The sequence below is a fragment of the Myotis lucifugus genome, unplaced genomic scaffold (assembly GCF_000147115.1).
Source record: "Myotis lucifugus unplaced genomic scaffold, Myoluc2.0 scaffold_191, whole genome shotgun sequence".
NCBI classification, from domain to species: domain Eukaryota; kingdom Metazoa; phylum Chordata; class Mammalia; order Chiroptera; family Vespertilionidae; genus Myotis; species Myotis lucifugus.
Window position 1 is genome coordinate 2,064,162 of NW_005871239.1, and position 24,504 is coordinate 2,088,665.

General features: G+C 34.1%; 2 protein-coding genes across 7 annotated transcripts in view; one reads left to right on the forward strand and one right to left on the reverse strand.

The window, feature by feature from the left end:
* ERO1A (endoplasmic reticulum oxidoreductase 1 alpha) overlaps window positions 1–20,467 on the forward strand; it is a 43,857-nt gene extending 23,390 nt beyond the window's left edge. The window contains exons 8-16 of one of the 4 annotated variants that reach the window (XM_006096979.3): window positions 1,982–2,028; window positions 4,328–4,339; window positions 9,192–9,218; window positions 9,344–9,436; window positions 10,269–10,515; window positions 11,206–11,275; window positions 14,977–15,063; window positions 15,153–15,286; window positions 17,486–20,467. In XM_006096979.3, the coding sequence (XP_006097041.1) occupies window positions 1,982–2,028; window positions 4,328–4,339; window positions 9,192–9,218; window positions 9,344–9,436; window positions 10,269–10,515; window positions 11,206–11,275; window positions 14,977–15,063; window positions 15,153–15,286; window positions 17,486–17,546 (778 nt within the window). In that variant the 3' untranslated portion in view covers window positions 17,547–20,467. The remainder of the gene's footprint in view (window positions 1–1,981; window positions 2,029–4,327; window positions 4,340–9,191; window positions 9,219–9,343; window positions 9,437–10,268; window positions 10,516–11,205; window positions 11,276–14,976; window positions 15,064–15,152; window positions 15,287–17,485) is intronic. The other 3 variants (XR_002831237.1, XM_023760772.1, XM_014462838.2) reach the window with 3 other exon arrangements.
* A 564-nt stretch (window positions 20,468–21,031) lies between these two features.
* The window catches only part of GPR137C (G protein-coupled receptor 137C), a 55,659-nt gene continuing 52,186 nt past the window's right edge, over window positions 21,032–24,504 (reverse strand). For 2 of the 3 annotated variants that reach the window (XM_023760774.1, XM_023760775.1), the window contains exon 6: window positions 23,276–23,867. In XM_023760774.1, coding sequence (XP_023616542.1) covers window positions 23,690–23,867 — 178 coding nt within the window. In that variant the 3' untranslated portion in view covers window positions 23,276–23,689. Of the gene's footprint in view, window positions 23,868–24,504 lie in introns of all 3 variants that reach the window. The other variant, XM_006096980.3, reaches the window with a different exon arrangement.

The following is a 24,504-nucleotide window of genomic DNA, read 5'->3' on the forward strand; positions in this document are numbered from 1 at the left end:
GGGAGTGTTGTGGGCACTTAAAATGTTCCTTGAGTCGGGTCAGAGAGCCTCATTGTCTAGAGGAGCTAACCTAGAGCCTGAGAGAGAGTTACTTCATTTTCTAAAATCATACGGTTAGTGGCAGAGAATAGATCAGAATGTATAACTCCTTATTCTCTTTTGGGTGACTTTTACTCCTCTTTTTGTACCTATAGTTATTTTACCCACTTCAAGGTTAAATTAATTTCACAGAATAATTATAATAACTAACACTTTTGAACACTCACTCTGTGTAGGCATTGTGCTAATAAGCATGTTACATAGATCTTCTCCTTTAGTCTTCCCAGTCACCCTGTGTTGTCGTCCTTACAGTTTAGAGATGGAGAAACAGAAATTTGGAAAGCTGATTTTAACTGGTTTGTCCAGCGTCAAAGAACCCACTTCGTACTATAAATCACTATAGTGGAAGCAGTCAATTTGATCACTGGGTGACTGAGACATACTTCAAGTTTACTCACTTCTAAGCTTCTAAGCTCTAAACAATGTGCTTATTGGTTTTTGGAAGAATGTGTGTGTGTGTGTGTGTGTGTGTGTGTGTGTGTGTGTGTGTGTGTGTGTGATGCTATCTCAGAGATTAGGGGGAATTCTGGGAAAATCTTTGGAGTTTCCAGATATGGCAATAATGCATTTCACTTTTTATAAGTCAAATATAAACATAAGAGACCAGCAAGTGTACTTATACCAATAAAATGTCAGACTGTTCCTTTTTTGACTTGAAGAATTTCTCCAGTTTGGGTAGTGGAGAGTTTTTGTTATTTACTTATTTCTGCCATATGTTTCATTTCAATTCTCTTGACTATTATTCAGAATGTTTATGTTTGGTTTACTGACTTTAAAGGATTTTTTTTTTTAAAGTGAACTAAAATAGAGTCCAACTGAAGCACTTGTTTGATTTTGTATTAGTTTTATAGTTCTTTTCTAACTAATTTATATCACGATTACCACAATATTTCTAAAATATAAATGATGTAGGAGGCGCTAAATTGAGCATGTTAAAATATAACTTACATGTTCTGTTCTCAAAATGTCCCAACTTGTACAAATTTGTAAAATTTAAATAATGGATGTTAAAACAATCCCTGCACTTCACAAAATGATACTAATGAATATTCATTTTGAGATTTAAAAGCACTTTAGTGACATATTAACTCTCTTTTTTATCCTTATTAAAAAAACACACCTTTTATTGAAATCATAACCAACTCGATGGCCACAGGGAAGACTGAGATGCCTAAGATTTCCTAAGTGGAAGATAATCTACCCACACTTTTTTTCTTTCTTATTTTAATGCTTGTGTTGGGTATTTACATTTTTTGTTTGTCTTTCAATTTGGATTGTACTTTGTGGCATATACACACATATGTGTATGTAATACATTTAAAAGCATTTTAGTGACTCCAGGAGAAGAGCTTGAGTGGTATTTTTTTCTTCCTTTGTTTGAAGAGGTGATTAGGAAATGACTTTCTGGCTGTTATAATGGAAAAAGCTCAGAAACTATTATCATTAAAACAAATAACAGCCACCTTCCCTTAAATTGCTTCCCTTAAAGCAATTAGTGAAAACTAAATATTTTATAAGCTCAATAAAACAGTTTAGTTTTGGATATAGTCACTAAGAAACTTTCTGAGATAATTTTCTTTTTTTTCTTTTTTTTAAAATATATTTTATTGATTTTTCACAGAGAGGAAGGGAGAGAGATAGAGAGATAGAAACATCGATGAGAGAGAAACATCGATCAGCTGCCTCCTGCACATCCCCTACTGGGGATGTGTCCGCAACCCAGGTACATGCCCTTGACCGGAATCAAACCTGGGACCTTTCAGTCCGCAGGCCGACGCTCTATCCACTGAGCCAAACCGGTTCCGGCATAATAATTTTCATTTTTACTTAAGTAACATTATGGATGACATATTTATACTTTGTAACTTTATTTTGATTCCAGGCCACAGACAATTAAGAGACCTTTAAATCCTTTGGCTTCCAGTCAAGGTGAGTTATTTAATTGCACTGTTACATTCATCGGCCAGTGAACTTTGGTTAGAGGAGGGGGAAGGCCTGAAAAGGGTTGGCAAGAGCACGTGAGGTGATATACTAGTATTCCTTTTTTCCATAGAAGTTATACCTTATTCTTGCAGAGAAATTGGTGTTTGACATACACTTCAGGAAGGAGTATTTTTGTAATGAAGTTCCTGGTATTAGACTACCATAATATGAAGACTAAGTTATATATTTATCCTATGCATTTTCACATAACGTGTGCTTCGTTTTTCTACTATTTTTACTCATTTTCTAGTTACATGAATGTCCAACACCTTCTACCTCACATCTTTCCCAACACTTGAAATTATTGGGAGTCTGGTTTCAAATTCACAGGTCTTTGTAACACATTAACGTTTTTCATTTTCTACTTACACTTAAGGTCTGGCCCACATGCTTCCTTCTCCACAAAGCTTTCGCTGGTCCTCCGAACTGGAAGTGGTCTCTTCTCAGGAAGTGATCTTATGCCATGTCTTGTTTCTCTTACAGCCCTTTCCACTGTTTAGCATTATTTGACTACTATTTACATATCTGTTGATCTACACTGTACTTTGGACACATTTATTGGTTTCATCTGTTAATTTAGAGCCTAGCACATCATAGAGTTTGTTAGATAATTGATGGATGAAAAGTGTCCTCATTTAATGGTCTTGTTCCTTCAACAAATGATTATCCACCATGTACTATATGCTAGGCACTGTGTAGGTGCAGAAGGGACACAAATCCTTCTCCAGTCTATAATAAGCAGTTATGATATCTATACCTATTCTCTGAATATGTGCTTACCGATGAAATCTTTGATGTGCTTTTAGCAAATATGTGATGTTATTGTTTTTAAATTTACTTGAATAGCTGCTGATCTCATATAGTCCATAAACATAAATTTCCTCCTCGAAAGCAATGGGTTGCATCATCCCCTAAATCAGTGGTTCTCAACCTTCTGGCCCTTTAAATACAGTTCCTCATGTTGTGACCCAACCATAAAATTATTTTCGTTGCTACTTCATAACTATAATGTTGCTATTGTTATGAATCGTAATGTAAATATCTGATATGCAGGATGGTCTTAGGCGACCCCTGTGAAAGGGTCATTTGACTGCCAAAGGGGTCGCGACCCACAGGTTGAGAACCACTGCCCTAAATGCTGGCAGATTAGTCTTTCTTAGATTAGAAATGGGAGAACATCTTTAAACAAGGCTTTTGAGTTTATGGAGTTACATATGGTAACTCAGTCGAAGGTATTGATTTAATATCAGTGAAATGCAAATTCCTGGACAAGAGGTGATCTTCAGTATGAACTCACATTATGGTCTGATAAATTAATTAGCCACCTTCACTTATCTGAAAGATACATAGGAACAATTTAAATGTTTATCATTTCAGAAGTGGTTAAATGATTTATGGTATATTCACATAGCCATTATAAATGTTGATGAAATTTGTATTCATTTGCGTCAATAGTGACCAATAGCACATTGAGAAAAAACAGGTATCGAAACATTACAGAAGTAGGTATAATACATTTTTGTAAAAATATAATAGCTAAATATCTATACACAAAGAAAAAGGACATTTACCAAGATGTAAATGGTATTTATCTTTGGGCAGAGGGAGTTTTGGATGATATTTTTTATTTTGTTTGTGTTCTCTTTTTGAAAAACACATATTTGCAATGAGCATATGTTACTTAATAATCAAACAGTGATAGCATTGAATGAAAGTGGGCAAATGAAGATAATTTTTCCATAGTAAATGAGCAGCTGCATACCAACTGCTGAATTGTGCATAATTTGAGTCTTACAAATAGTCTCTAAAAATATTCTTGAATAGAGTAAAATTTTATAATGTCAGTCTGGAGGTTTCAAATCTGTAGCAGAAACTACATTATAGCTTTAGGATAAATAAATGTGGATAAAGCCTCTGCCAGCCAAATAACCTAAGTCCTTAAGGTATTCAAGAGCACTCTCAGGTGACAGATTAGGTTTTCCTCTCCTGTTAGCCCATTTTAAATCTTGTATGAGCTGCAACTACTCTTTATTGGGGCTCTTGGAGATGATGCCACTAATCTGGCATAATTCCTATCACCGATAAGAGTTGCAGCCAGGAGTATCTCATGGATTCTGCTTATGTAGATGAACGGATGGGCTAAAACTAACCCTTATTAAAAGTCTTATTTTTATAGAAGTATAGTATTTTAAAAGGGGCATCTGGAAGGAGTTTATAATAATAAACACTTTGTTTTGTTTTTCAGGGAAAAGTGAAGGTAAGTAGACTCTCTTTATCATACATTACATATATGACTTTTCTTATAGATTCAGATGTTTATTTGGAAAATTTTTTTTCTTCTCACTTCTGAGACTCAGAAGAGGTTAATTTTTATTTCTTTATTTAAAATTCTGGAGGCAAAAGCACAGGTTAAGGGAAAATGACTGCTTGTGTCTGGGATCAGGCAGTAGGGGTAGCAGGCATCAGCCTCTGATAATTCACTCCTACGTGTTCCACTGCACGTGGAAAGCTAGACAGGGAAACACCCTGTTACTGGTTGAACTCGAGGATCTGCTAGGACTCATACAGGAAGGTTCCAGGCATGATCAGAGTGTTGATTTGCTGGCGTCCAAGGTTTATGATGACTCTTGGGTGTAGGTATCATTGCCGACTCTAATTCTAATGCTAAACTTTTTGACATATTGTAGGTTTACTTTGTCTTTTTCAGAATCCTTTTGCTTTATGAGCGAGATCAAAATGATTTTTGTTATTAAGGCCATGTGTTTAACAGTATGAAAAGACTAAGCTGTACTTAGCTTTCGTCCAGCTAGACAAAATGGCTAAATGTATCACTTCCCTCTCCCTCAGAAGTTTATGAACATTATTTTTATGAATTGCTTTTGCATTATGTCTAAAAAAGTAATATTAATGTCTTACAACATTGCTATTTTATTATTGTACGTTAGAAGTAATGCTGAATCAGGCCCAACCAGTGTGGCTCAATGTGACCCATGAGCTAGGAGGTCATGGTTCAATTCCTGGTCAGGGCACATGCCTGGGTTGCAGGCTCATTCCCCAGCAGGGGGCGTTGAGGATGCAGCTGATCCATGATTCTGTCTCATCATTGATGTTTCTATCTCTCCCTCTTCCTTCTCTCTAAAATCAATAAAAAACAAAAATAAAAAATAATACTGAATCAGACTGTACTGTTTGGAAGAGAAATTTCTTTAGCAGTGATATTATTTTTCCAAGGAGCCTCATATTTTGTTACTGTTAGTGTTGAGCCTATAATTTTTAGTTTTGAGTAACTTTATTCTGCCTTGGGTGTTCCTAGTTCTATGCTGTATTCCAGCTACATCAGGAAAGGCTATTGGTTTTGTTTTTTTTTTTCAATACTATTTGAAGATCTCAACCTGCTTCTCATCAGAGAAAAGATTGTTAATCTGTGGAGGCTCTCCTTAGAGAAACTATCTTTTTTATGACTGTATTTGTATGTATTCATTTTGGTCAGATATGAAAAGGTTACCTCTGAAAGCTGTCAGATTAGGTGATTATCTAACTGGAGTACAGTCAGGTCAAGCTGAGAATAAGTACATCAGGATTATAAAACTGAACTGAAAATTTCATCAGAAGGCTAGGTCCCAAACAATATTACACTCTTGCTCCTCCCTGCCCCATTCACAGTCCAAAATTTGAAAAAAAAAACAACAAAAAAAAACTAAAGGTTTTTATAGGAAAACACATCACTTGTAATCCCACAACTCCAAAATCACTGATAATGATAATGGCTAAGACTACATGCAATATTCTTCTAAGAAATTTATAAATATGATTTCATTTAACCCTTTCAACAACCTTAGAGGTATTTAAAATATATATATATATATATATATTTTTTGTTGATTTCAGAGAGGAAGGGCGAGGGAGATAGAAACATCAGTGATGAGAGAGAATCATTGATTGGCTGCCTCCTGCATGCCCCCAGTGGGGGATCAAGTCCGCAACCTGGGCATATGCATATGCCCTGACCGGGAATCAAACTGTGACCTCCTGGTTCTTAAGTCGACGCTCAACCACTAAGCCAGGTCAGCTGAGCTAGGAGGTATTACAAGGAAAATGAGTCCCAGAGCCATTTAGCAGCTCAGCTAAAATCATATGACTTGTAAGTAGCAGAATTTGGATTCCAAGCAGGCAGTTTGGCTCCAGGATCCATGCTCTTAGTTACTATCTCATACTGCTTCTCTGTTAACATTTTGATAATAATGATTATTTATATATGTATACTTTAATAATAGATATATTACAGTTTTGTATATTATTATTCCCATTTTAATAATAGATATATTATAGTTTCATATATAACTAGAGGCCTGATGCACAAAGATTCATGCAAGAATAGGCCTTCCTTCCCTCTGGCACCCAGGACCCGGGCTGCTTTGCTCCTGCCACCCAGGCACCCGGGACCTGGGCTGCTTTGCTCCACCCACTGCCAGGCATTTGGGACTGGAGCTGCATCGCTCCGGCCGCTGCCACCACCCACCGGGGGCGTGCTCCGAGCCATGCCTTGGCCGCTTAGAGCATGCCCCCCCTCCCCTGGTGTGTGTCCACTGGGGCTGGGGGCGGCACAAAGTCCCCTCCCTCCCATCTGTGCACGCAGCTCCTTCTGAGCTGTTGTGATGCAGCCTACTCCTGAACCAGTTGTGACGCCCGGCTAATTTGCTTATTACCGCTTTATATATATAGATTATTCCCATGCCTACTTGCTTCCTTAACCTATGTCTTAGTCAGCTCAGGCTGCTTTGACAAAAGACCATAGACTGGGAGGCTTAAACCAAAGACACTTACTTTCTCACAGTTCAGGAGGCTGGGAAGTCCTCTGAAGGTGCCAGCAGATTTGGTGTCTGGGAGGGCTCTCTTCCTGGCTTGCAGGAAGCCAGCCTTCTTGCTGTATTCTCACATGGCAGAGAGAGAGAGAGTTTGGGTCTCTTCCTCTTCTTATAAAGACTCTAATTCTATCATGGGACGCCACCCTCATGACCTCAACTGACCCAATTACCTCCCAAAGGCCCCACCTTCAAATACCCTCACAGGGGCTTCCACATAATTTTAGGGGGTATGCAAACATTTATCTCTAACCGCCTAGATTTCTAGAAATGGCTTTACTGGATCAAAGGTTCTGGCATTTTAGGCTCTTGATACATAGGACGAGATTGCATTTTGTCATGGAAAGGATGTGCTAATTTACACCCCTTCCAATCACTGTGCCAGCTGACTTTACCCCTCCCTTGTCAGCATTAAATATTATATTTTTATCTTTACTGTTAACAGTGGTATCTCTATAGTTTTAATTTGTATTTTTTTATTACTTATGAGACTAAGCAATTTTTATCTATTACCATTTGTATTTATTCATTGTGAATTCTCTGTTCATATTATTTGTCCATCTGTAATGGGCACTTTAGCATTTTTATTCAGTTTATGAGCTTTTTATATTTTTAGGATATTATCTCTTTGTTGAATTTGAAACATCCATCCATTTTATACACTTTGTTGTTTGTATTTTGTTTTTATTTGTGAAGTTTTCCAATAGACATTTTAAGTTTTCAAGTAGTCTGATTTATTCTTTTTGTCATTTCTTCCATTACTTTTATGCTTGCTTGGATCATTTTTAATATTACTATAAGCAACTTTATTTTATTTTTAAAAAATATATATTTTATTGATTTTTTACAGAGAGGAAGGGAGAGGGATAGAGAGTTAGAAACATCGATTCAACTGCCTCCTGCACACCTCCCACTGGGGATGTGCCTGCAACCAAGGTACATGCCCTTGACCGGGATCGAACCTGAGACCCTTCAGTCCGCAGGCCGACGCTCTATCCACTGAGCCAAATCGGTTAGGGCTACTATAAGCAACTGTAGTCAAAGAACAATATAGTACAATGTTTGCTATATCTAGTAAATGCATACTTAGAATCTTTACATAGTTATAATTATTTATTTCCTTTAATATATTATTTTAGATAAATATTTTCATGTTACACATTCTTGTCATTTTATTTATTTAAAATATTTTTAAATAAAATATGTTTTATTTATTTATTTATTTATTTATTTATTTAGAGACAAGAAGGGAGAGAGAAATATCAATCGATTGCCTCTGGTACATACCCTCTCCTGGGGACCATTATTGTCATTTTAAGACTTTTATATTATTCTACCATGTTAACTAGTCATATAGTATTCTGTCTTGTTAAATTAGGCATCATTGTTCATTTTGATTATTTCAGGTTTTAATATATATAGCATAATCATCTTTCTAAAAATTATAACCCCTCTCCATTTTGAGTTATTTTTAAAAAAATATATTGTTATTGATTTCAGAGAGGAAGGGAGAGGGAGAGAGAGATAGAAACATCAATGATGAGAGAGAATCATTGATTGGCTGCCTCCTGCACGGCCCACACTGTGGATCCGGGCATGTCCCTGACCGGGAAACAAACCTTGACCTCCTGGTTCATAGGACAATGCTTAATTACTGAGCCAGGCTGTCTGGGCATTGAATTATTTCTTTAGAACATAATTCTAAAAGCAGAATTACTAGGTCTAAGTATATTAACGGTGATCTTATTAGGTCACAGAATATAAGTGATGTTTAGTTTCTGTAACTTTGATTTGCTCTTTTGAAATGTTGAATGGTATATAATACCCTGAGTTATATACACTTCCAATTCTACTTTATAATTTTTATTTACTTTTCAAATTTAAAAAAACCTATAATGAGTTCTTAGTTTTCATAGCAGGAACTGTTATCAAGGCTAAGTATTTTTCCATGTATTGACTTACCATTTAAATTCTGCTTTGACTTTCTGTAAAACACCTTATCTAGAAAGTTATTAGACTGAGCTACTTAATGCTAAAGGCTTCCAAAGACTGAGCAGGAGAGTGGTACTTACCTGAACCCATACCAAGACATCTCTCCTTCCTTTGGAGAAATTGCAAATAAAATTTGGACCTTTTGTCAAACAATCTTTAAATCACTGTTTGGCACACATTTGCTATATTTTTAAACTTTTGAAAAACTTACCTTTTGGCATTTTTGTAATCTTGTGACTTTTCTTTTAATTTCAGAGAACACATTTTACAGCTGGCTAGAAGGTAATTGAAAACTTTTCAACAAATTTAAATGATTTTTTTCCTCATTTTTAAAAAGACACATGAAGTTAATTTCATAACCTTACAAGTTTCACATATGAAATGTCTATTTCCAAATTCCTTTTTAGGTCTCTGTGTAGAAAAAAGAGCCTTCTACAGATTGATATCTGGCCTACATGCAAGCATTAATGTGCACTTGAGCGCACGGTATCTTCTACAAGGTATGTGATGTTTACTTTCATTCCCTTTACCACACTTTTTTTCAGGTATTCTTAACATTTTCTTGGTATTTACCTGAATGGAACACTATTCACCTTACTGAGTATTAGGCAGGAAAAGTTCATTCTTAAATGGTAGTAATCAGGAATACAGAAACTGTAGTTACTATAAGGAAAAGTTCAGCATTATCTTAGCTCTTTACCTTCTTTTAAGAAGCTGCTCAAAACTTTACACATCTCTCTGGAAATGTTCTTCTGTTGTGAGAACTGAAACAGCACAGTTTGTTATTCTTTAGATATTACTGTATCAGAACTCATTTATTTGTGTGCCAGCATCAGGCCTGAAGTTTAATGGGTAAAAGCATTTTCTGTTGCTCTTTAGCCTTTAAGAATGCTCTTCAAGATGAGACCATGGTTGATTTTCATCAGAAATATATTTCTTCTGGAACTAAAGTAATTTTTACATTTTAGAAATAAATTGTAGTAACCTGAAGGCTTCAAACTCATTAGTAATACCAGATAGTCATTTTTAATTGTGTATTTTGGTCTTATGAATACATTTGTATTCAGAAACTTGATTTTTATTGAACCTGGTTTCTCAGTAAAACATTTAATTTATTTTCCTTTTATGCATGTGTTCTAGAAGATAAAATATTAATATAGAACTATTAAAGGCTAAGTTATGAAAAGTTTTCATGGTTATATTATTATATATTTTAATATATAAAATTAAATTAATAACTGGAGCTATAAACAACCTAATGTAATTTTATCTAATTAAGCCTACTTAATTTTAAAATTAAATTTTTAATATTTAATTCTTTTGTCTTCTTAGATACCTGGTTAGAACAGATATGGGGACACAACGTAACAGAATTTCAGCAGCGGTTTGATGGAATTTTGACTGAGGGAGAAGGTCCAAGAAGACTTAAGAATTTGTATTTTCTCTACTTAATAGAATTAAAGGCTTTATCTAAAGTGGTACCATTCTTTGAGCGCCCAGATTTTCAACTCTTCACTGGGAATAAAGTTCAGGATGCAGATAACAAAATATTACTTCTGGAAATACTTCATGAAATCAAGTAAATGATATATTTACACTTATATGTATATATTTTAAAATATATTTTTATTGATTTTAGAGAGAAAGGGAGAAGGAGAGAAAGATCAATGAAGAGAGAGAATCATTGATCGGCTGCCTCCTGCACGCTCCCCACTAGGGATCTAGACTGCAACCTGGGCATGTGCCCTGACAGGGAATCAAACCGTGACCTCCTGGTTCATAGGTTGATGTTCAACTGCTGAGCTATGCCGGCCGGGATACACATATATTAATAGAAGAGTGACAAGTGGTATCCAAAATTAAATTCTTAAATATATAATATAGAGAAAGAAAAACTACTTAAAAAATAATTAACAGCAAATTTTGCTCATAGGTCTTTAGAATTGATTTATGTTTTTGTTTTAACCTGGGTACTAAAAAGCATATATTTTTAATTTTAAGAGCTATTCTTTTAGTACTTAGATACCTGCATTATTTTCACATTTAATTGAATAGGTTGGATTTGGGGCCAAACTTCAATTATATTTTGCAGTTAGCTTTTAGATTCAAGGGTAAGAATTTGCTTGGGGGCATCAGAGTGTTCCTTTTACTCTATTTTCTACTCTATTTTAATTATATGATTCATCACTGACCAGCAAAATGTTTTTTTAGCAGACCTTTTAATATTTTCTAAAATATAAAAATGAATATTCTCTGTTTTAAAATGCAGGTCATTTCCTTTGCATTTTGATGAGAATTCGTTTTTTGCTGGGGATAAAAAAGAAGCAAACAAACTAAAGGTAATTATTTTATACTTTAACTTAATTTTTAGATACAAACTCTTAGGCAGGAATGAATATAAACCCATGTTTTTATCCTTAACAATAAATATTGATATACATCCTGAAATTATCAGAAAAATCAGAGTCCTAATGTTTCTTTTCCTCAAAAAAAGGAAGCCCAAAAGGCAGGTCCAACTTATGATTTAGTTTGTGTTGTGTTAAAAATAACAACGGAAATCTGTGGGTTCCATACTGATGGGCTCATGTAATACAGAGAGGTTATAAATTAAAGAAGCAGGATCTAGAGCATGAGTGGAAGTATTAGTCTGTCTTTGGGTAGAGAGAATTCTGAAAATGGCTTTGGTTGAATTAAAGGATTCCTTTAGGGGAAGAGGGCACGATGTTGTTTTGTGATTCATCTTATTCAATGGGAATGAAAGGCATTTAGGAATGCCAGCAGGTAGCTGTGGCTAGAACAGAAGACCTGATACCCCACAAAATGGGATTTTTTGCCTTGCCTCTTTTTGTTTATTGATGTGTGTGTGTGTGTGTGTGTGTGTGTATTAATTTTTAATTACAGATGACATACAGTATTATATTAGTTTAGGTGTACAGTTTGCCTTGCCTTTTAAAGAGTTATAACCTCAGGCAAGACCATCTTTGTGTCTATTTGCATCAAAATATGACAAATATAAAATAGTACTAGGAAGATTAAATGCTTACTATGTGGAAGGCATGATTTTTGTCATTAAAGGGAGAGACAGCTCCTATCCTCAGGGGATTTCTAGCCCATCTGGGAACTCAAGTAAAATTATACTACTGTTCTTTGTCACAAAGGCATGTGTAAGTAAAGGTGGGTGGCCTTCAGGAACATTGAGCTGATTTCATCAGAATATTTTTAACAGTCTTCCTCTGTTTCTTGTTCTTTGTTTCTTACTGTAAGGAAAGAACCTGATTTTATGCCATTTGCAAGCAAAATACTTTTTGCAGTCAGTTTTGTGCTGTTAGATAACAGTTATTTTTGACCTCCCATCTACCTCCTACTTAAAGCATTCTTGCTAGAAATACATACCTCACTGCTTATATAACCTCCCAAACAGCTTCCAGGAACTTAGAAATGAGGGGGAAGATGCTGTAATAAGATCCCCCCCCACCCCCATACTAGTTTCAGTATCTTCCTTATTTTTAGGTTACTTGCTGGTTTATTGTAGAGTTTTCCGGCATTCACTCTTTTTTAGATTGCGCAGATTAGAAATACTTCTCACAATGTTTTAATTTTATCAGAACGAAAACCCTCAAGGTTGATGTCCTGTGGCATTTAACAGAAAACTTTTCTAAATCCTTTTACAGGAAAGGAGTAAAAAAAAAAACAAGAAAATTTGTTAATATTGGAGATTTACTTTCTTAAAATAGTAGTTTATGGTGAATATCATAGATTTGAACAATCACACAGGTTCATTTAAAAATCTTATCTTTTCTCCTTTATGCTCTATCAGTGTTTGGTTAGAAATAGAAGACGTGCACGAGAGGGGATTGTTTAGTGTTCAGTTCAAACTAGAATATGATTTTACTTGAAGGCTTATAAACATTTGAGAACTGGATGAGAATTGTTTTTTGGTCAATTGGTTTCATGGAATATAAGTCACAGTATATCACCACAGCTTGTTTGATTATTCTACCCCCTGGTTATACTTTTAATTGTTGACCTAAAAATTGGACACAAACAAGGGGAATTTGTAAGTGACTTAGGTTCTGGTTATTTTTTGGATCATAAGTTTTTCTCATCTGAGATAACTTTGGAATATATGCAAGATATTGGACATTGATTGCTATTTGCGGAAATCTCAAGGATTTTCTCCTGTTCTGAGTTAGTTAATTTCTGGCTTATTAATTTGGTGCTAGCATATTAAATTCACTTAAGCGCTGTGCTTGGTTTTAATTTTGCAGTGTTAGAAACTTACCCTCTCTGTATGTGCCATACAAAGATTTACTTAAGAGCTGCCTTACATTCAAGTATTTGAATTAACATGGATTCAAATACCGAATTTACAGTGTCTACAAAAGCAAGCACAATCTTTTATAACAAAGGTTTCCATCCTTTGCAAGTATGAAAGTCAAAAACTTTCAAGGCCTTTACTCACTTTAAATTAGTAACATTTTAAAGTAAAAGTTGTGTTTTATTGATCATAGCATTTTTATCCATTTGGAAATTTATGGTGCATAACAGGGAGCTATTTATTCAGTCTCTATACAGTACTTGTCTACAAATGGATTTTGTAGGCCCTTGTAACAACTATTAAGTCTCCCAGAGGTCAACCCCTCATAGGATGGGCACATCTACTTTAGAGTAATTTTACTGCTCCCTTATTCGTGTTAAAAGTATGATTTTCCTGTAATTCAAAGTTGAAACATAAGTTTAAAGAAAACCTCATATCAAATCACCAAAACCTTAAGAGTAATATTACTGGGTACATATTTTTAAAAGGTAGATTTTAAATTAGGATTCTGAGCTCCGCCCAAAAGATACAGAAACACAAGATATAAAGTATTGCTAACATATGGTAAACATTAATAGTAATAATGTGGGCTTTGTATGAACACAAAATTTGTATTAAAAAAGATACAAGCTCTGGGATCCTGTTAAAGATCTTTTACATGTTACAGCTGTTTCAGAGCCTCAAGCTGAATGAGACATCTGGGGAAAGATTGAATTGAGTAAATTAGAGTCAATTGAAGTCTGCTTTGAATAGTGGGTTCCAATCTTTACTGATTTATTCCCAGTTTTAGATCTTTGGTCCTGTTCTCTTCTGGTTGAGCCCAGTGTGTGGTTATTGAAAAAAAGAGAAGAACACTATATGCTCCCCAAATTATAGGTCAGTTGGGACACTGGATGTTTCATCTGAAATGTATGTCAGGTTTCCTGCTTACAGTACTGTAAGCTGATTCTAGTATCAGTCCAGGATAGAGGGAGTCACGTGGAGGATCAGTTGATAATTCTTACCTTTGGAGTAAATGAAGATGTGTTCTTGGCTTCCCTTCTCTTCTCCTTATTAGTTAAGGACATATATTGCTTTTGGATGAGCTGGATGTCTGTTGCCCTATTATAAACAATATAGTACCCTGATGTTCAAAGACATATACACATTTATTAAAAGTATAAAAACAAAATATTCAGCTTGGCTGGTGTAGCTCAGTCATTGAGCGTTGACCTATGAAGCAGGAGGTCATAGTTCGATTCATGGTCAGGGCACATGCCGGGTTGCTGGCTTGATCCCCCGTGTTGGGTGTGCAGGAGGCAGCTGATCAGTGATTCTCTCTCATCATTGATGTTTCTACCTCTCTTTTCCTCTCCCTTCCTCTCTGAAATCAATAACAAATATTTTTTTTAAAATTCAGAATGTTCAATTTTACTTATGGTTTCTTTATAAAACTTGGTAAAGGGTACATGGATGTTCACTATATTCTGTATATTTCTGAATAATAATAATAATATCTGATTTTTTTCACCTACTATGATTTTTTAACTACTATGAAGTCAAAGATTTTTATTTTTTTCTCTTCCATCTCTTTCTTTTTTTTTTGGTAAATGACGCCATCCAACCCTTGCTCCCCCTTTGACATAGTTAATAATCACATACAACAGAATACCTCACAGGCATTCAGAAAATAGTATTTGACTATATACTTCAGCTTAATATAATTTTGTTACTTGTTCTTAGGAGGAATTTCGACTGCATTTTAGAAATATTTCAAGAATCATGGATTGTGTTGGTTGTTTTAAATGTAGACTGTGGGGAAAGCTTCAGGTAAGCAAATCTATCTCAATCCTATTTTTCATTTATTCTTTGCACAAAGCATTTTCTGATATTTTCCTTTTTTCTTATTTCTATTATAGACTCAGGGTTTGGGTACTGCTCTGAAGATCTTGTTTTCTGAGAAACTGATAGCAAATATGCCAGAAAGTGGGCCCAGTTACGAATTCCAACTGACCAGACAAGAAATAGTATCATTATTTAATGCATTTGGAAGGTTAGTTTAAATGTATTAAAATTGTTTCTGCTATCAAGTAAGTCTAATGCAATATATATGCTCTCAGATAAAACTGGGTAAGGAATATCCTTTAGAGCAGCCGTGGGCAAACTACGGCCCGTGGGCCAGATCCGGCCCGTTTGAAATGAATAAAACTAAAAAAAAAAAAAGACCGTACCCTTTTATGTAATGATGTTTACTTTGAATTTATATTAGTTCACACAAACACTCCATCCATGCTTTTGTTCCGGCCCTCCGGTCCAGTTTAAGAACCCATTGTGGCCCTCGAGTCAAAAAGTTTGCCCACTCCTGCTTTAGAGTGAAATTATCTCATTATGGAATTCTAGGATCTTATGATACCTTAAGTATGTAGATACAAACAATCATTACGTGATATTCTTTATTTTTATCTTTTGACTTTTATAGTCATGATTAGTTTACTGATTGGACCTCAAAATTCATCTTACTGAATTTGTATATTTTTTAATTATTATTATTATTTTTGTTGTTAACCCTCACCCAAGGATATATTTCCATTGATTTTTTTTAGAGAGTGGAAGGGAGGGAGGGGGAAAGGGAGAGAGAGAAACATCAATCTGAGAGGGAAACATTTACTGGTTGCTACACTTGCTCATTTGGACTAGGGCTGGGGATTGAACCTGCAACCCAGGTACATGCCCTTGACCAGGAATTGAACTCTCGACCTTCCAGTCTGTGGGCTGATGCATTAACCCCTGAACCACATGGTCTAGGGCTCCAATTATTTAAAAGTAGTTTCTTGTGCTGCCCAAATATTTTTTTAATATGTATTTTTTATTGATTTCAGAGAGAAAGGGAGAGGAAGAGAGAAATAGAAACATGTGATGAGAGAATACTAGGGATTGAGCCTGCAACCCAGGCATGTGCCCTTGACTGGAATCAAACCCTGGGCCCTTCAGTCCATAGGCTGGTGCTCTATCCACTGAGCCAAACCAGCTAGGACCCAAATATTTTTTTGAAGGTCCTGGAAAAACTCATGTTTTGTATAGGTGTAGATGTAAAATTTCTTTGTAAATTCACCCCTATGTAAAAAGGTTAATAATTCTTTAAAAATAATTTAATTTCATAAAAATGATTGGAAGATAAATTTGAAATAAGGCACTTACATTATTAAATTTAAGTATATCTGTACTTCTTTCTGGCCTCTCATATATAAAGATGCAGAGATTTGGAAAAACGATTGTTTTCTAAGGACTAACAGTTATGATTTAATATTTTGGGTTTGAAATAATTGACCTCCAAAATTATTCTTTGTTGTTGTTGTTAATCCTCACCCGAAGGTATTTTTCCATTGATTTTTAGGGAGAGTGGAAGAGAGAGGGAAAGACAGAAACATTGATGTGAGAGAAACACATCAATTGGTTGCCTCCTGCATGAGCCCTGACCAGGGCCCGGGTAGGGGAAGAGCCTGCAACCAAGGTATGTGCCCTTGATGGGGAATCAAACCCGGGACCCTTTGATCCGTAGGCCAATGCTCTATCCAATGAGCCAAACCGGCTCAGGCCAAAATTATTTTTAGTTCACAGAAGCTTGACAGTTATATTTCATTGAGTACTCTGCTACTTTTTTCATGGTGGAGAGCAGAGCTAAACTGCACTTGAAGTAATGAACAAACTTTACTTTTTATAAAAATTAGTAAGAACAATTTGATCACATGTTTACTATTCTCACTCTTTAAAGTCCAAAAGCTTTGGTTCTTTGTATATTTACTAAATATAATGATTAATTTTCAGCACTTGTATACTTATGCATATTTAAAATGCATATTTTAATGATCTACTTATACGTATGTACTTTAAATACTAAGCATATGAATATACTTATGATTACTTAAAATAAGTAACAAGTATTTTAATATTTTAATATTAAATATTAAATATTTTTGTACTTTGTAATTCTATAATTTAAAACTTTAATAATAAGTTATGAATACTTAAATATAACAAATTTCTGGGCAATACTATCTTAGTTTTACCATATCAAGTTAAGAACTAAAGTACATCAAAATAGATTAAATGATTTATGTACCTTTAAATTTGTTGAAATAAATTACTTAAAAATTTTTTTTCTGTGCTCGATAAGTGCAAAGTGAATAACTTTCAGAGAAAAGTTACCTAAGATAATTTCTGAGTGAAAAAAAATTTTGTTTGTTTGTTACAGAATTTCTACAAGTGTGAAAGAATTAGAAAACTTCAGGAACTTGTTGCAAAATGTTCGTTAAAGAAAATGAGTTGAGATGTGCCTGTTCTGGACAATGGAGGTCAAAGGGTAGAATTTCATTCAAAGGCATAACAACGACAGTCTTAAGGCAAATATTTTATAAAGCTGCTTTTGTAAAAGGAGAATTATATTATTTTAAGTAAACATTTTTAAAAATTGTGTTGTCTATGTATAATATTGTAAATAAAAGATACTTTGGTAATGTGGTACAAATTTTAAAGTTTAATATTGAATAAATCAGGATTATTAAATTCATATATGTTAACAGTACCTGATGTTCTAAGTCTCTCAAACTAGAATTTTGTGTAAGATGTAATATAAATAAAACTATGGCCAATGTGACAAGTGTTTAATAGAAAAATGCTAAGGAGGCTCATGAATAACCCATAATGAACAGCCTAAAAGTTTTCAATATATTTACACTTTACTGATTTAGTAAATAAAAATACAGAATGCCCAGTTATATTTGAGTTTCAGATAAACAAAATTTTTTAAAAATATAAGTATGTTGCATGCAATATTTGGGACATACTTAAAACAAAAAATTATTCCTTAGTTAAAATTCAAATTTAACTGGTTAGCTTTGTGTTTTATCTGGCAACTCCAAAATATATTGATATGAAAAAAAGTCACTTTTAGAATTATGTTACTATTTTGATTGGCTTGGTTTTGTTTGTTGAAAGATACAATCAGAACTAAAAGGTATAGGGGATTTCTATGCATTGTGAAAAGTTGAAAAGATTTATACATTTATTCTCATAATACTTTACCTAATATTGAATAAATTTAGGAGAAATCTTTTATTTTTATATAATTTCAAATTTACAGGAAAGTTTCTAGGATAGTACAAAGAACTTTTATCCAGATTCATTGATTGTTAATATTTGCTTTATCTTTCTTGCTCTCTCTATATACACATACTATTATTAACTCAATCATTTGAAAGTCAATGACAGGCCCTTTGAACCCTACATACCTTAGTTTGTAATACTGAGTAATTTATTAAAAATGATTTTTTTCAGGAAAAAAATCTGGAACTATAATGTGATAAGCCTTAGAATAAGGAATCATTTTGAGTTTGTTTTGTTGCCCTTTTAATGTTTGATCTGTAAACTCACAGGGATGTCATTTAATTTATTTTTTGGTATTCATTTCCTTTTTCTCCTTAAAAACTGAACTGTAATTTTTGGAGGTTTTATTAGTGAAAGCTCTTCAGTGATAAAAATTTTTGAAGGGGTTTGGGAATTTATATCACATGGTGATTATAGAGAAAAAAGAAACTATACCTCAAAATTATGTGCCTCTTTATATCTCACATTATTAATGAAGTAGGGTTTATTTATATAATGGTTTAGAAATGTCATTTTACACTGCTGTATTCTTTTTCTTCTCTGTGTCCCTAAGACCTGGTGTAGTGTTAAACACATAGTGGGTATCCAATAAATATTTGTTGAATGAATGTATGAATATGTACTCAGTATATTTTAAATGAATAATTTCAGAGCTAAGTTTAACAATATGTTGTATTTCCCTTTCCCCCCTTCATTTGAATAGGGTAGGAAAAGAAAGACATTAACTTACTAGTTAAATCAATATTCTTGGAGACTCAAAGGACTATGAAATAATTACCATATATGAAAGTTTAAGGACATTTGTAGTGCTCTGAAAATGTGGTAGATGGATTTAAATGGTAATTTGTCTGTATACCTCTCTCATGCCCCTGCCCTTTTTTAACAGCCAAAAATTTTTTTGAAATAAATTCCTATCTTCACTTTGTCACCTTCCACTTGCTCTTTAACTAAAATTGGGCTTTTGGCTCTGTAGTTCTTAACAATTTCTTCCTTTGAAGTCTAAACACCCAGTTCTAAATCCACAGTTCAGGTCAAAAGGCATTTCTTATTTGACTTTATTTTTTATGCATTTGACACTGTTGACAACCCCTTCTTTAAAAATCCCCTTTTAAACCTCTGATTTCCTTATATTTCACTTAATCCTGGATGCCTTTCTTTTACCTGATTTAATTTATACTCCTCAGGCTCTCATTCTTGCTCTCTTAATCACCACCACTTCTCACTTTTGGGTAATTCCAATTCAGTGATTTCTAAATCCTTTATCTTTAGCCCAGACTTCTCCATCCGTCTACGACGTATCTTCACTTGGTTGTCTTAAAGCATTCATTCTCCCCCAAGCCTATTCTTATACCTATGTTCCTTACTCTGGTTAAATTCAGAACCATTATCATCTAAATTCTCTAGGCTCACTCCTTTCCTCCATCTTACCCCTATCCAGTCAGTGTCTAAGTGCTATGGATTTTATCTCCAGATCTCTGATACATCACTGTCTTTTCATTTTAATTGATCGCTCTTACCTAAAGTACTACACTAACCTGTCTGATACCTAGCCTGTTTTTTCTGTTTTGTTCCACGATGCTACTAGAGTGGGTTTTCTAGAAGCACTCTAACAAGGTTCTCTGATGTGTGTCTCCCAGTCCCACGTCCCCCACCACCCACGTTCTGATAAAATGGACTTAGAGTTCTTCAAATGCACCATGGTCAGTCCCCTACACCTTGGTGCATGCTGTTCTCTTTGCATCAATTGCCCTAGCTATCCTTCCCCACCTGGAAAATTTCTGTGTCCCTGCAGGCCCCCATAAAGCATCACCTCTGTGAAATCTCTCGTTTCATCCCAGGAGGACCATAAGTAACTTCCTTTGTGTTACCACTGTAATTACAACCTACCTCTATTGTGGCACTTATTGTACTGTATTATTTTTGTTTTTTAAAGCCTCCTCTACTAGAATGTGAGCTCCTTAAGGGCAGGAAAAGGAACTTGATCCATTTTTGCATCTCTATAGCATAGTTTTTGGCATATGAACACTTAATAAATGAATGTTTGTTGAATAAATTGCTTTTAAAATAATAACTTTATTCTACTAGAGGTCATATTTTCACTCCAAATGTTCTTCACAGCAACAGTCAGTGGATTCCCAAAGATCTGTGGACTTTAGGGGAGTCAATAAAGCTCCTGAAATTGTATTCAAAATTTGGTGTGGTTTTGGCGGACTATGAAAGCGGTCAATTATGGAAAAAATAGTAAGACCTCTTCTTTCAGGGGAAAAGGTAACATCATTGAGGAATTTTTGAATAATCAAAGAATAACTGCCCAAGATTATGGGCTAAATTTACCCTATTTAAAATTCTAAGGGAAAGGAGGGGTTATAAGTTATTTCATACAAGGATTTTTAGTGTTTAAATAAACATGTGCTATCTATATCGTTTAAAGTAAAGTGTATAGCAGTTATCAAAATACTGTATAATACTAAGGAACATGATGGTCAGGTATGAGTAATTACAAGCTCACTAGCCGAGTATAATTTGTAATTCCTCTTTTTTCTCTCTCTGGAGGCACTAGGGTTCTTATCCTTATGTACCAAAAACTCATTTGGTATAGTTCATTAAGAGAGATTAAGAAAACCAGACCTTCAAATAAAAGCACAAACACTTTTATTTTAACAGGAGTGTTTTGTTACAATTTAGTGAAACAACAAATAAATACATTCATTGACCACAGCTATACTTTTACAACCAGTTTGAAACTGATCATATAGCTGAGAAACACTGTAAAACAATAAAAAGGCAGCTATGCATAAAAAAGCTACTAGCTATAAATTACATCTTTAATAAAAACTACAACCAGCTATAATGAGGGGTAAGAGTTTCATAATTAATGGCCACCCAAATGAAATGATAAAAACAAGTACTTGCTAATCACTGTAGAATTACACACTTAAGCAATGAAATGCATTGTTCTAATTAATGAACCAAGAGGAAGGTTTGAAATTGTCATCATGTGCTTCAGTGCAGGATGAACAAGGAATCGGTAGCCCTTTGATTTTATAAACAACTCCTTTCAAGACCAAACTTAAAGTGCTCCTAGTGCTTTGGAATTTTCAAGCAAAAATTGGGCCAGAAGCTTATATTTCTTTGTCTTTGGTGATGTATTGTGGGAGATGTGTATAAAGAGACAAAGGCAAGAATTTAGGTACCCTAGTCAGTCATAAGAATATATTTATAAATCTCAAATTTGGAGGAATCAACTAAAGCAATTGAAAGAACCAAGTTACAGTATTTTATCTAAAATACTTTTTTAAAAAAGTAATCTTCGCTTATCTGGTCAAATAGAAACATTATCTAGGGAAGCCTTACTAGAAAAAAATTTCCTGTATTTGAATCCCAAGGGTTAACACAAATCTTGTCATACAGTTTCAGATAATCAAATACCTAACATTTTTAGGAAAATTAATAGTTGGCTTTCTGAAAAGAAATCTAATAACAAGTTGTAATCACAATATACTGAGCTGCATACTCTATTGTCATGTAAATACCAAGGTTAACTTCTGTAATATACATTTTAAAATAATTTGGTTACAATAAGAGAATTTATGAACCTAAAGTAGCATAACTGTAGGTTTATGATTCTGATTGAATTCAAAGTCATCTTGTATGATAAAAAGAATAAATTTATTTGGCTGTGTACCAGCCTCCCAAAAGACCGAAAGCATTAAAAATTTCATTTATTCCTTGGGGGTTTCACGTACTGTTATACTTTTGTGAAGTTACTGTATCCATTATTAAAAAGTTGAAAGGTATTTTAAGCGAGAGTAGAAATAAAACATAACTTTCAAATAAAATTAGGAGACAGAAAAGGACAGTTGTATTAGTTCCAGTTCTGAAGAAACAGATCAGCAGACAATTGTATAAAGTTAGGTGTCTTAAAGTATGCTGTGACAGCTTCCCAATGTTGCCTGTTCCCTTGGCATCTTGAGGTATGCAGCAATCCTTCTCTTAATATAAACACTGGTAGAAAGTGCATTTTAAAATTCTCTATTACCTTAGCCTACCATATATTTTTTTTAGATTTGGGATAGGACATTCAAGACAGTTTTAATATAATTCAAAAAGTATTCCAATGTTGCTAACCACTGGTTTTATACTTACCTAGTTAGTACCTTCATATCAGTTTGCTTATTTATATAGTGTTGGAATTAAATTTAATTTGGCTTTGCCCATATAAGATATAAAAATGTGAAAACTAAAGGAGGACTTATGTCTTACAAAGTATTGCACTTGAGTTCACTGCAATGATGTATCATGATTTAATTTACCTGAGGACAATCCTGCTTTTCCGGTAAAACCAGGTAAAATCTTGTTTCAGCTAAATCAAATGCTTTTGCAAATGTATTCTATTCATGTTTTAACTTAGAATTGTATATTTCATGAATAACTCTTAAATGCATCTGTAAACTTGTTTAGTTCCAAGAGATTTCTACCAAAATATCCCTATGCAAAAACCACTATTGCTTTCTTGAAGAATCATGCTTAACCTACTACATGTATCTTAATCATACAAAATAATCACTTGACTACTTCTACTCAAAGTAGCCACATAATTTTCACTGGTGTACTTTCTTCTTGAAGAAATAACTGTGGCTTTCCAAAGAACACTGCTGGTCATCACTGTAAAGGTTTACTACTATCATTAAAAAAAAAAAGATTGTTTGAATAATTGAAGTTGGTATTTTATGATCATGCTTAAAAGAACTATCTTCAATGATTACATATTTTTTAGTATATTTAAAAAAAGAATAATACATTTTTATGCTTTAGTTCTGTGCACTTTTCACATTGTAAAATTTTTATTGGGTAAAAATTCCATATAGAGTACACCACGTAATACACAGACGTTTATTTTAATAGGAAAACTGCCTCTTAATTTGGTGTACAATATAATATCGCAGGGTGAACACTGGAGTATGACTTTGAGGACTGCAGTGTACTCTTCAGAAAAAGATAAAAGTGCAAATATGCAAATATGCTTTTGATGTTCCACAGTCAAGTTGTTTGGAGACCATCAAGGGCCTTAAGATCTAATCTCTCTTTTCTCCCACTCCAAATGTTCCATTTAACTTCACTGTACTGTGAAGAGGTCAAAGTAATAGCTGTGTCCTCTGCTGAACACAGCCACATTTCCAGGCGTTGTTTTCAGTTGCAAAAGATAATGGAATGTTTATGTAGATGGCATTTAAACGCATTGAATACACACATTCATGAAAAACAACTGAAGAATCACAACTTGGTAATGCTGTCAGTTTTGTGGTGTTACATATAAGCTATGGTGATTGTTCAAATCGAAATTACTACAAGTAAAGAGCAAAGGAGCAGTATCTGTCATAGGTCCATTCAGGTGGGGAGAGACGGTGTAACTGTTGCTGCCACACCCTGCCATGGTGCCATACCAGCCCAACCCTTGTGAATTTGATAAACTGCAACAACAAAGAAAGCCACAGGACTGTGATCAGTATATAAGTCACACTGGCATTTTTAGTTTTCAATGAATTTTATAACATATTGAAATAACATAATGACTTTCTATAAAGTTTAATGATTTTTACCTAATATCCTTGATTGTATATAATATATTACAAAATAATGAATAAACACCACTCAGAACTAGAATCTGATTATCAGATAATAATAATAGTACATATTATGTACTAGGTTCTATTCTAAGACATTTGGTATACACATGTAGAATTATGTATATATGCACACATACTCATTTACAGTAATCTTCATAACAGTCCTATAGATTCTATTATTCCTATTTTACAGATGAAAAACAGGCTAAAAAACAGATGAAGTGAGGATCATAAAAAATGCTCTAGCAAGCTAAAAGCATTATATCGGTGTGCATTGAGGCTTTCATTTTGCCCTGATACACAGGTGAATGGTTTGGATTTGCAATGATTTTGGAATTAAAGAGGTCACAAATGATTTCCCTGCCATCTAAGGTTCCCAAGAGTTTTATCTAGGGTTTCACTGTGGATTTTGAATAGCACTAGTATATAGATAAGGAAATATATATATATATATATATATATATATATATATATATATATA